A 13777-nucleotide genomic window follows, 5' to 3' on the forward strand; every position below is an offset into this window, starting at 1 on the left:
TTATACTTTTGTCTGTCCTGTTTCAATTTCATATTTTCTTTTCTCATTAAACAAAATTTTCCCCTGTAGTTACTAATTGGAGTATGACACCTTTGTATCTTTTAATTTTTATCCATTCAGCTCTTATTTAAAGAGTTCAATTTATGCCTTTACAATTATAACATTCAATATAACACATAACTTCCAGTCTAAATCTGCTTGGTGCATTCTTAAAATACGCATTAAGTTCTTAAAGAGAAAATATATATATATAACAATGATAAATAAAATACCTATTCTATTCCAATTCAGCTCTATCATTAATGTTAGTTATAATCTTTGACATCTTTAACATTTCTTTACAATAGGATATCATGCTTCTAGGAACACTTATAATATTTCCATAATTTTTTCATGTTTCTTTCATATTCCTTTCACTTAAATTTTTATAACACATTTATAATAATTAAAATGTTCCCCTCCTTTCCTAATTTCATTCTCTCATTCTCTTTATTTCATTTAGTTATTAAACTTTCCATTACATTACAATGAGTACTTTATCTATCATTTTAATCACACTTGTTTTATATTTTCAAGGTTCATTTCTATTTCTAATATAACAATACTATCTTATGTGCCCTTTCAGAATCCCCCTTTCAATTAAGTTTTCACCCATTATCTCTGTGTCTTGTACGTTTTCCCTGTTTCTCTATGTCCTGATTCTGTCATTTATAATTTCTTTTCCTTTCCCTCTTCTCCCTCTTCTTCTCCCTTCCCTTTTTGACCCCTTCTTTCTCTAATTCTGATTCTTTCTTCTGTAATCCTCTCTTCTGTTTCTTCCTAATGTTATAATTACTTTTCAAACTATTCTTTTTTTTAGTTGTTTTTCTCAGATCTTAAATTTTTCACTCTCTTTTCCCCCTTCCCTTTCTTTTCCCCACATAGAAATACTTGGTCATTGAAAATGGTGTCTTCTTTGTCCTGCCCTTCTTGTTCTACAGGCATTTCTTGTTGTTTCTCATAGTTCAGGATCTCCATTTCTAAAAATTGAAATACGAAGCCAAAAGAACCTCTTCCTTCTTGTGGATCTTCTTTCTGTTTTTTAAGTTCCATTCTCAATTCTTCCAAGAGTAATACCATTTTAAATTTTTTTTAACAACCACCAGATTGATTTTAGTCCTTTAGATCCAATAGCCAAAAATCCAAAAAATCACCAAGTAATCCAAATAATCCAAAGCTGTTTCTTCTTGCTTCTTTTTTCCACTTTCTCTTCCTGGGGTTCTCTTATCTTGTTACAAAGTTTCAGTTAAAATGTATCTTTTAGGAATCTAGTTAAAATTTCACTGTTAATTCCTTTCACTTCCAGGTGGTCTCCTCCCTTTTTCCAGATCCCTCCCTTTTGTTTTTTCCTTCTTTTAAAAGTTTTTGAGATTCCAGAAAACTTTATTATCCCTTTGACATTTTATTTTCAGCTTAAATACCTGTTAATGTCAAAGTGAATTTTTGCCGATTTCTTGCTTAAATCTCTTAGTTGTCAATATAGGGAAGAAAACAAACAAACAAACCCTTTCCCTTCCCTCTCTCATTCGCCACTTCAAAGTCTTCTTTGGGAACAATGTTGTTCTTTATAATTCAAATTTCAGGGTACCTTGTATTGCTGTTTTTCCAGTTCGGCCCAATCAGCCAAAAACTTTCTCTTCTTATCTTCCTCCTGCACATTCTTTTCTGGTCGAGTTCTTCTTTGAGGTGACCATTTCTGACCACCTCTGCAACTGCCTTCAGGAAAGGGACTAATGGCCAGCTGGGGAGGAGAGATGCAGCTCTCCTTGACCCTGCTGGCAGTCTCCCTCCTCTTCACCACCTCTTCGGGGCTTAGCCCCGAAACCAACTGGCTTGGGGTGCTCCAGTGGCAAGCACAAATCGAAACTGTGCACAGTTGCAGATTTCAGTCTGTTGCCGAAGAAGCTCAAACCGGATCTCGATTCTCACTCACTATTGAAGGCTATTCAAGGACAATATAATAATTCTGGAGAAAATCATTTTAGCAGAGACAAATTTTGTACAGGATAGGATCTTCTACTGCACTTACAAGAAACAGATGTTAATTCTCATATTTCTAGTCCTATGACTTATGGAGACAAAAGTGGGTGGAAAAACACCTGATTTCTAAATCTGTAGAGAACAATTAGCACATTGAACTGCGGGCAATGAAGCTCAGTGTGTTCATTACAATCTTCACCACAGGGTAAAATCACTAGATGAGAACAACAGGGAGGGAACAAACTAAAAATAAAATGGTAATACAATGATGAATAAAATAGAATAGAAAACTCTGACTGTGGAATTTTAGACTCTGAACATATGCCCCACAAAACAGAACAAAGCTAAAGAAAGCAAATATTAGTAAATATGCTACAGTAACAGCAAAACGGAGACAAAAGGAATCTGAATTGATCTCACAACTAAATCTAGGAACAGTAGATTAAGACATGGCTTTGATTCTGCCAAGTAGTTGTCAGATTGTGCTATTTCTCTCTGGGTGTCCAAAACTGACATATTCTTTTGGTTGCCAAGAAAGAAAGGAGCTTTGTCTGTATAGAAGAAGGCTAGTACTTAAATCTTTATCAATATTCCCATTTCAAGTTAGAATATGTTTACTTTTTTGACTGATTTTAACATTTGCATAGCAACATTTTAATATCTTATACGATGCACCCAAGGAAGATTTAACCGATCATTTCTCATCATCTTTAAGTCACTTTAAAACATTAATCCTCAATGTGGTACTCATGATGCTTCCTTCTATCTTTCATGTTGTTAAAAACAAAGAAAAGGGTTTGTTTTACTGACATTATGATGAAGATGATGATTATCATTACCCTGTTGCTTTGCATGTATACTGAGAACTACTGCATCAGAGACAAACTCCTTGTGTGCCTAATTTTAATTGTGTGAAATTTCAATTCAATTCAGCTCAGTTCAATTCAGCTCAATTCAATTCAATTCAATTCCTTTTTTAAAGAAATGAAACAAAATATTAATTTCCATCTTTATTTCCAGTAATGTTTCCAGGTATCACATGAGTCCCACAGACATTTTTAGAAAATAGAACTGATGGGTGACTGCAGTATTTTGCTTGGATATGTGACACATTTATATAGAAAAATACAAACATGACATAGATGAAAGCATTCTAGGAATTTAGAAGATTTGGGAGCACATCCTCACCATTTTTTTTTATTTTATAATAGCATCTTGATAACTTGTCATGCTCAGCAAGGCATTCCAGCTATTTAATGATAATATCCATGACATACTCCCAACATTGTAAATGTTTGAACCTTGCTTGAAAACCATAAATCTATATAAACAACACTTTACAGGGTGGGTGGGTGGGGGGAATTATATGCTTACTACAGCTTCAGAAGCATATCCTGATAACTCATGTCAGGGAGAATTGTAAAAGAAAGTACAAGCTGATGCTAAATATGGCTCTGGGTTTGGGGTTGGCTGGCTCAGGGAGAATTGCCACCTTTGGTCTTGGATGGGGTGGCACTACCCCAAACAGACCCTGTGCATAATCTAGGGGTTTTCTTGGACTCATGACTCCTGTTCAAAGAGCAGGTGGCAGTCGTGGCCAGGAGGGCCTTTGCGCAACTGCGGGTTATGCACCAGTTACACCCTTTCCTGGACCAACAGTCCCTACTCAGAGTCACTCATGCCCTAGTCATTTCCTGTCTTGATTATTGCAATGCGCTCTACATGGGGCTGCCCTTGAAGAGCATCCATAAGCTCCAGTTGGTGCAAATGCAGCAGCCCACATGGCTTTGTGCAGACCTTGGTATACACATGTATCACTCCCCCGTGGGAGCTACATTGATTGCCAATTTGCTTCCAGGTGCAATTCAAGGTGCTGGTTGTCACCTTTAAAGCCATTCATGGCTTGGGACCAGGTTATCTGATGGACTGTCTCTTGCTGGTCACATCTACCCAACCCATCAGAACGGGGAGGCAGGGAATGTTGTGGGCCCCATTCCCAAGGGAGATACACCTGGTGGGATCCAGAAGAAGGGCCTTCTCTGTTGTGGCTCCCTCTCTCTGGAACATCATTCTCCCAGAGATTAGAATGGCTCCCACTCTAATATTCTTCTGGAAACTGCTGAAGACCTGGTTCTGCCAGCGGGCCTGGGGAACCCAGAGCAGGATGGAGCCCATTAAATGGCTTGTATGATCTGCTGTCATTGGGGCGGGGTGTGTGGGAGTTGTGGGGTGATTTTGTTATATTGTGCTTTATTAATTTATTTGATTCTTTTTGTTAGTTTTTATTGTTTTAAATGTGGTTTTATATTCTGTAAGCTGCCTTGAGTTGGCTTGGGCAAATAGGGGATAATATAAATTTAATCAATCAATCAATAAGAAGAAAGTGCCTTTTGCCTAGTTCATGTAGACATCACTGAGATGATAAATGTACTCCTAATTTGCATCACAAGTGACTGCAAATCAGTTCTTCCTGTGTATATATGAAGAATCAGTATACATCCAGCAGAATAAGTTGAAATTCTAAATAAAACGATATTGGTCTGTATATGGTCTGTATATTCAGAGTGGATATAGAAACCCTTTGATCTACATCTGAATCAAGTTGTCCTTACCTGCAATTCATGCATTATTGCATGGAATGGAATGGAATGCAGGTCTTATAGTTGTACAAATTTTGCACTGTGGCACAGATACCAAAACTTGTGAAAAAAAAATACTATTTTAGACAAGAACACCTTTACTGTGTACACTGAATAATGCGACTCTGCTCCTTATAACCTCAGCTGAAAAAGTACAAAAATTGTATGGAATTATACTCAGTAAAAGGCTTGATATAGCTGTATGAATGTTTGAATTTCAAGAATAATTACAAATGCTATTCTTTTTATCTGAGCGATTACAGGTGTCCAAAAGCATAGCAAGATCTTATGGTACACATATACATAGGATCTAGATTGAGTCACTGATTCAAGGGAGAAACCAACTTTTCTCCAATGCCCATCAATCCTTGAAATTTTTTTAAATTTTTTATCCTGCCTTCTTTCCCATTTGTACAAGATTTCAAAAGTAATTTGCTCACAGAGATGGGCTTGCATGCTTCATAATAAATGTATGTTTTAAAAGATATTTGGCTAAGGTTATGTTTCCAATTGAGAATGTGTCAGGAACATATAGGTTTTTGTGAATTTTTAAAAACCTTCAGACTGAAAAAAAGACCAAGTTTGATAAAGTCTATCATGAGTAGCTGGGATGTTGCTGACAGGTTCAGCAAAATCTGCTTCCTACTGCAGAAAGAAGGGAACATCAGAGTGGCTGATATATTTCTGTTCTCGCTGACATCTACCAGGCTGGTGCAAGAAACAGCAGGGCTGCCAAAGGCTTTTTTATATTACCCTGTGCTTTGGTTCATAATCAGGGTTTTGTGGCAGTGGTGGCATTCTAATTTTTTTACTACCGGTTCTGTGGGTGTGGGTGGGCATGGCAGGGGAAGGATACTGTAAAATCTCCAGTCAAAGGTGCTATTTCCTGGTTCTCCAAACTACTCAAAATTTCTGCTACCGGTTCTCCAGAGCTGGTTAGAACCTGCTGAATACCACCCCTGTTTTGTGGGTCTTCTGGCAGGTGATTATAATTATAGCCTTACCTGCCTTTTGTTCAATGCTCTTTGTTTACTTGTAATTATGCTTTATATTTTTTGCAATGACATTTGCTGTTTTACTGATTGCTATATGCCACCCAGAGTTGCTTCTTGTGAGTTGGGTGGCTCAGAAGTTTAATATGATTAATAAATAAAACATTGAGACACTCTGTGGTATGAAACTTGGGTTTGTTATGTAGTGTACAGATTTGTTTTTATAAGGATGCCCTTATAAGCTGTTCAAAGTTTTAAAGTTCCTGAAAAATAATATTCCATGTCATCGATGAAAATTCTCACTCATCCAGGAAGAAATGTCTGGAAATTGAATCATGGCAACTGGACTTATTTTCTTGTTGGTTTGAGATATTTCACTGCTCATCCAAGCAGCTTCTTCAGTCTCAATATGTTTTAGTTATAGGAGGAGGCACATTCCAACAACTCTCTGCCTACTTAGATTCCCCCTAACCATCTTGTTCAGATTGAAGAAGCTGCTTGAATGAGAAGCAAAACATCTCAAACCAACAAGAAAATATCTCCAGTTGTCATGACTCCATTTTCAGACAATAATCCATGTCCTTTCCTCAACCTGCTCACTGAGCTAGAATTTGACTGTTTTCTTTTGGAGCCCATATCAGAGTTTGCTCTCTCAGATTTTGGCTGAAACAAATCCTTTGAAGGTGAATCTTTCTCATTCACCTGTTTCTAACAATAGCTATGGCTCACAGAAACAAGATTATATATTCTTCTACAATTGTTTCAGGCTTGTTTTTTTTCCCTTCTATGCCAAAGTTTGCATTTGTGTTTGATGGGGCTGGACTTTAGTATTATTCTTCATACCCATGCTTTGCATTAGCTATACTCTATCCCATGTTTTTAGGGCCACAACTTTTGCTTTTCTTGAGCTATCTTGGTGCTTCATTTGCCCGGAGAGCTATTTGCTCCGATTCCCACTGATAACATGCCTGCTGAGTCCAAATCCTGGGGGAGTGAACTTTCTGTTTCCATTTTCTGTTCTTTTGGGATAAATAGTATGTCTTGAATAACTGTCCTGGGTTCTACATGCAAATGTATGAGGTACTACAGACAAAATCAGTAAGATACTACACAGGCATCACATCAAGACTGCCTTCAAAACAGACAGAAAAATAGCAGCCATCCTAAGAAACCCCAAAGATAAAATTGACCTGGAAAACCAAGGCATATACGAAGTCCCCTGTGCATCATGCCCAGCCACATACATTGGACAGACCAATAGAAGAATAAGTACCCACCTGGATGAACACAAAAATGCAGTCAAAAAGCTGGAACACACTTCCTCACTAGTCCAACACACGGAAGCCATAGGTCATAGCATCAACTTCAATGGCACCAAAACCCTAGCCACTATAGAAAACCCCAGCCACAGAATTATCAGAGAAGCCACAGAGATTGAAAAAAGACCAGAAAGCATGAATACAAGATATGATTCCACCAGACTGTCGATCATTTGGAAGCCTGCACTCACAAACAAAAAAATCTCTACACCACAAGCCAGGCAAACACCTGGGCACAGACAGATCCCCCGATACCTCCAGCTCAAACACACCCCAACCAGGCACCCAGACGAAACCTAGCTTCCTAACTAATGATAGCCTTCCATTTACCCGGAGCCAAGCTGCACTAAAGGCCTCCAATAAAGTAACACAATGTTGCCAGCCAATCAAGATACAAAAAGAGCCAAAAAACAGACAGAAGATATTAAAAACACCAATCAAGCAGAACACAGCAAACTCCAAGACCAATAAACACAGACCAAGACTCCCAACTAATCAGGGTGAAGAAAAAACCATTCCGGCACAGCAATAGGCTGCCCCAAATTTAAATCTTAAACCACTGTAAAAATCTGACTCACAGATGAACACTATACAGAAGCCTGATGATGGCAGATGAGATTCTGCCGAAACGTTGCTACAACTTTAAAAGCACAACTACAATGACGTGGGACAATACCCGAACAGAGCTGAATGCCATACATGTAAGTACCCGCGAAAACTTAAGAATATATATATATATATATATATATATATATATATATATATATATATATATATATATATATATATATATATATATTTATTTTCTGAGGTTCTCATGGTATTTGTATGTGGATCTTTGGTTATTCGGGTTTTCTCCCGCGTAAGATTCAAGTATCTAGGCAACGTTTCGATGAAGTCTCATTCATCATCTTCAGGCTTCTTTCTTCGGCTCTGTGCTTCTCAGAGTGATGTGAGATTGCAGCTGCTGCTTCCTTTTAACTGCTAGTGGAGGTGTGACTTGATTGGGAGGGGGCTTGGCTGTGTTCTGATTGGGTGGGGGTGTGTTCTCATTGGTAGGGGGTTTGGCTGTGTTCTGATTGGTTGGGGGTTGGCCGTGTTCTGATTGGCTGGAGGCATGTTCTGTTCAGGTGGGGGCTTGGTTGTGCTCAGGTTAGTCTTAGTTGCTGGGGATTTGAGTTGGTGAGCTGTGATCTTGCTGTTTGGCTTCGAGTTCGTGGTTGTGCTGCATCTTCATAGTGGGTGTCGGTTTGCTTTGTATGGCTCGGAGGGGTTTGAAGTGGATAGTGATGCAGCTGCAGTGCGGCTTCTGGTCCATGGTCGTGTCTCATCTTCTGAGTGGGTGTGAGTCTGTTTTCTACGTGGAAGTGTGGTGGTGGCATCTTGTGTGGCTCTCATGGGTGTGGGTCTGGTATCATTCTTCATGTTAGGTACTCGTCTGTTCATGAGGGCGGGTTTCCAAATGGCTGGAAGGCGGGAAGTGTCATCTCGTTTATTCATGCTGTGTGGGCGTTTTTCTATCTCTATGGCTTCTCTGATTATTCTGCTGTTGAAGTGTTCGGTTTTGGCGATAGTTCTGGTATTTTTAAAGTCAATCTCATGTCCTGTGGCTTTGAGGTGTTGGACCAGGGAAGAGGTCATTTCTTCTTTTTTGATTGAGTTCTTATGTTCTTCAATGCATGCACTTATTCTTCTGTTAGTTTGTCCAATGTATGTGGTGGGGCAGGCAGTGCAGGGGATTTCGTATACTCCTTGGTTTTCTAATTCGATTTTGTCTTTGGGGTTTCTTAGGATGGTGGATATTTTTCTGTTTGTGCAGAATGCTGTTTTAATGTTGTGTTTTTGGAGGATCTTGCTGATTTTGTCTGTGGTGCCTTTTATATATGGGAGGAGGGCTTTGCCGTTTTCTTGTTCTCTGTCTTGGATTTTGGTTGGGGTTTCTTTTTGGATTAGGTGGGTAATCTTCTTTCTTTGGAATCCATTGGCTGTTAGTACGTTGGTGAGAGTGTGTAGTTCGGTTTTTTGGAGTTGTTCATCGGCTAAGCATTTTGTTCTGGAGATGAGTGTCTCAGCTATGGAATTGATCTGTGCTGGGTGGTGGTGTGAGAGTGCATGTAGATAGCGGTTTGTATGTGTTTTCTTCTGGTAGATGGTGTGTCCTAGGGAGCCATTGGATCTTTTGTATACCAAGACATCTAGGAAGGGAAGTTGATTGTTGGCTTCTGTTTCCATGGTGAATTGTATTTTGGGGTGTAGGCTGTTGAGGTGTGTGAGGAAGTTGTTCAGTTTTTCTTTCCCATGTGGCCAGATTATGAAGGTGTCATCTACGTATCTGAGCCAGAGTTTGGGTTTGTGGTCGTATTTTTCTAGAGCTTGTATTTCAAAGTGTTCCATGTAGAGGTTTGCGATGACAGGTGAGAGGGGTGATCCCATGGGTGCTCCTTCTATTTGTTTGTATTTTTGTCCATTGTAGGTGAAGTATGTATTGGATAGGCAGTGGTTGGTCAGATCTAGGATGTGCTTGGGGGGGTTGTATTTATTTTGGATGGCTGTCAAGGCTTCTTTTATTGGCACTTGGGTGAAGAGGGATGTGACATCGAAGCTCACTAGTAGGTCGCTGGGTTGTAAGTTTTGTTTCTTTATGATCTCGATGAACTGGAACGTAATCTACATAGACTTCTGTAAAGCCTTTGATTCAGTGGTACATGACAAACTACTAAAACTAAAATCTTATGGTATCTCTGGACACTTACATAACTAGTTAGAAGCATTCCTGTCAAACAGACAACAAATGGTCAAAATTGGGAGTGTCCTATCAAATTCTATACCTGTCAACAGTGGTGTCCCCCAAGGCAGTGTTTTAGGACCAACTCTCTTCATACTCTACATAAATGACCTCTGTGATCATATTAAGAGCAACTGTTTACTCTTCGCTGATGATGTAAAGCTATTCAACACCACAGATAATACTGCTACCCTTCAAAAAGACCTTGACTATGTATCAGAATGGGCAAACAAATGGCAACTTCAAATCTCAACTAATAAATTCTCTGTCTTACATATTGGCAGAAAAAATAAGAAAATAAAATACAAGCTAAATAGTCAAGACCTTGTTGAGGATCCAAACTTTGTCAAGCACCTTGGAGTGCTCATCTTAAATGATCTAAGTGCTACAGCCCACTGTAACTACATAGCCAAAAAGGCATTAAGAGTTGTTAATCCAATCCTACATAGCTTCTTCTCTGGTAATATCATACTACTAACTAGAGCATACAAAACATTTGCTAGACCAATACTTGAATACAGCTCATCAGTCTGGAACCCGTATCATGTATCTGATATTAACACAATTGAAAAAGTCCAGAAATATTTCACAAGAAGATTCTCTGCTCCTCTACTCATTGCAGAATACCTTATGCCATGAGACTTGAAACTCTAGACCTAGAAAACCTAGAACTATGCCACCTCCGGTCCAATCTAAATATAGTATAAAAATCATACATTGCAATGTCCTACCTGTCAATGAATATTTCAGCTTCAATCATAACAATACAGGAGCACACAATAGATACAAACTCAAGGTTAACCGCACCAAACTTGACTGCAGAAAATACAACTTCAGCAACAAAGTGGTCAATGTTTGGAATACTCTACCTGACTCTGTGGTTTCTTCCCCAAACCCCAAAAACTTTAACCTTAGACTGTCGACTATTGACCTCACCCCCTTCCTAAGAAGCCTGTAGGGGGCGTGCATAAGCACACCAATCGTGCCTACCATCTCTGTCCTATTGTTTTTTATTTTTCTTATAAGTATCTATCTCATGTATTCAAAACTATATTTATTCTTATATTGGTATCTTGTAAGCGATTGACAAATCAAATAAATACTAAATTTCATTTCTTTGTCCTTTTCCTTTCTATATTTTCCAACATATTTTACAAAATCTATACATTCCTCTCCACCAAAAATGTTGGTGGACAGATTTTTTCATTTCTATGGAATGTTTTTCTATTTGTCATTTGGTGAACTCTACACATGGTATGTGTAGGTGAGTATATTAAGTGAGACATTGGCTATATACGTAATACCATCAGGATGCCTTTGAACACAAATTACTGAATTCTGAATGCAAGAGTTGGAGTGATGCAGCAATTAAGGTGATGGAATGTGGCTTGGAAAAACTCAGCTGAAATCTGTCCCCAACCATGAAAACTCAATGGTAATTTGAATTTCACTTTCACTCTCTCTTAATCCAGTCAACCTCAAAAGCTTGTAATCTGATTTTTTTAAAAAAAATATAAATGATGCTGCACTTCAATGGTTAGATGATCTAGGCATCGGTATTTGAAGATAGAACTTTTTAATAATTATATTTTATTACGTTGTATTAATCTAGATGAAATGCTAATATATATTGCTAGTCCATGTATGATATGCCATATGCTAAATAAATAAATTGTGAGATTAAAATGAAAGGAAAGGAAAATCTCCATTTAGGAAAGATAATAAATATAACAAAGTAATTAATAAAGCATGGATAAACAATTACATGTCCATTTTGTAGTCTTTCTATATGCATTTCGTTAGCTACAATTAATTACATTAAGTCCCTTCTAATGTTTTTATGAAAAAGAGTCCAGTAACAGCCTGTAAATTCTTATCAGAAGCATCAACACCTAAGATACTGAGCCTAATATCCTCCAGTATTTAACTTTCAGGTCTTGATATTGTAAACAAAGTTATTTTCTGTTTTCCGTCCCTGCCCTACCAAATAACTCCCCATAACAGATTAAGAGAGAAGACTGGGGGAATTCCAGACATTGATCCATACCAACACATAAAAGTATTTATGAAATATATTTATGCATCTTCCCTAAAACCTCTATCCCCAAAACTATGTGAATTTGAAATAGAACTTAAGATTAATTCATGCTTAGAAGGTTGAAAGTAACAAGTAGCAAGACAAGTTACTAAACATTATACCATGAATTGATTGTCCTTCTGTTTTAGAATCCTTCCTCATTATTTGTTATAGTTTAATTTCTGTAAATTTCCAAGTTTAATTCAGCTTTCTCATTTAAGCCTAGAGGCTAAGAACCTGGAATCCCTAGGGGCTGAAAGAGAATACAATACCATTATACAGGAAACTATTTTATTTTCAAAATGTATTTAAAATGGCAGTCCTGGCTACATGAACCCTTCTTCCCTACATAATGAAAAGAAGCAGCAATGAAAGGAATGGAAATATGTGCTAAGGTATTATTGTGTCACTTAAAAACATAGCTGACATTGCTATTCTTGTTGAACTTGTGAATTTATCTCAAATTTTATTCTCAGATTTGTCATCTTACTGCCTTGTGCTGAATCTGAGCTTGTTGGCTTGATGACACGATTCGCATCTTCATGAAGACTGCCAAACCAGTCTTTTAGACGGGATGCAAGATTTCGCAGTTCCTTGTCTGTGCAAGCTGCAAAAAGAATGACAGCAATTACATGACAGATAACATCATAAACATAGCCTTATCAAAGATTATTTTTGTTTACTGCCTGAAGAATAAACTTTGATTCCAAGATAACTGAATTTCAAACAGAAATTATACAGCAGATCAAACGGTGAAAGTGCATCAAGAACACACAAAGCAGCAACACATGATTTATTATTATGTTTGAATTTTGGCTAAATGGGAGACATAATTTATGATGTACAATCTGGACACAAATCCATCTTCTGTTGCTTCTCAGTTTTATGTGGGGTTTTTCTATTTTTTTTGATAATAGGTATCACCTTTTAGATCTTCCAAGAAAGGGCATCAATCAAACAGCAGCAGGGAAAAATAGCACTGCTATTAGAACAAGACCCTGGATATAATTTATAACCTTGTTTGGTTTAGTTTAAAGTTATTGCTATGCCAGTAGGAAATCTTTTAATGTAAGGTTTCATGTTTTCCAGTTCAATGGCATTTTTAAATCCCTTCTCTATTGTTAAAGTTTATTTAAACATGTAGCAGGCACTAAAGCATTTCAAATATAAGACATTATAAATAAAGAGGTAGAAAAGTACACAAAAGCATACACACACTGTTGTATGTAAGTGTTTGCATGCATTTGTAATCTTTAATACTGAAATATTAAATAATTCTGTCCAGAATAATATATATATAGATGGAAGTAATTCATTAGAAAGTGTGTTGTTGGTGTAATTAAAGAAAGAGAACAAGCATGAACAAAGCAACCTTAAATTAAATCATTCTTCATGTGATGTTAATTTTTCATCCAGTACTGAGAAGCTAAACTTTAGTGTTCCAGCCAGCATTGTTATAGCAAAAATAGCAACTTATAACAGAAATTAAATTAATTTCTTATGTTGCACTGTTTTATATGTCTTGGGGAAAATAAACAATAAGCTTATACTAACATCAATTATTAAATATTATTTCTTAATCCTTCCAGTGTCCTTAAGATCTATCAGTCAACACTAAGAACCACTTGGTTACTACCAATAGTTATAGAACATGTACTGATCTGAGCACAATCCCTGCAATGCAATCAATACATTCATATAAAACAATTCTAAGGAGGCATTCCACCGTTTATAATTATTTTTATAGTCATTTCTTAATGATTTCCAAAATAAAAGAAATTTAAAAGGATTTTTACAGCATAAAGATTTCCCTGTTGTTTCCTTACATCGAAACCCAATGCATCCAAGTTGTCTTTTCATACTATTAAAGTATTTGTTGTAACTGATATAGCAGCCAGCTAGATGACAGTACCAACCTGCCCTTGAAAAACTAAGAGGTTGGGTAG

At 37.3% G+C, this 13777-nt stretch overlaps 1 protein-coding gene across 2 annotated transcripts in view; it reads right to left on the bottom strand.

The window, feature by feature from the left end:
• Positions 1–13777, bottom strand: part of SPOCK1 (SPARC (osteonectin), cwcv and kazal like domains proteoglycan 1) — a 519494-nt gene that overhangs the window by 31333 nt on the left and 474384 nt on the right. The window contains exon 7 of one of the 2 annotated variants that reach the window (XM_087924354.1): positions 12322–12438. The exons of the other annotated variant lie outside the window; for it this stretch is intronic. Within the exon in view, the coding sequence (XP_087780480.1) occupies positions 12322–12438 (117 nt within the window). The remainder of the gene's footprint in view (positions 1–12321; positions 12439–13777) is intronic. 2 annotated transcript variants of the gene reach the window in all.

The sequence above is a fragment of the Pseudonaja textilis genome, chromosome 2 (genome assembly GCF_049901715.1).
Source record: "Pseudonaja textilis isolate UNSWEBS1 chromosome 2, rPseTex1.2, whole genome shotgun sequence".
Lineage (NCBI taxonomy): Eukaryota > Metazoa > Chordata > Lepidosauria > Squamata > Elapidae > Pseudonaja > Pseudonaja textilis.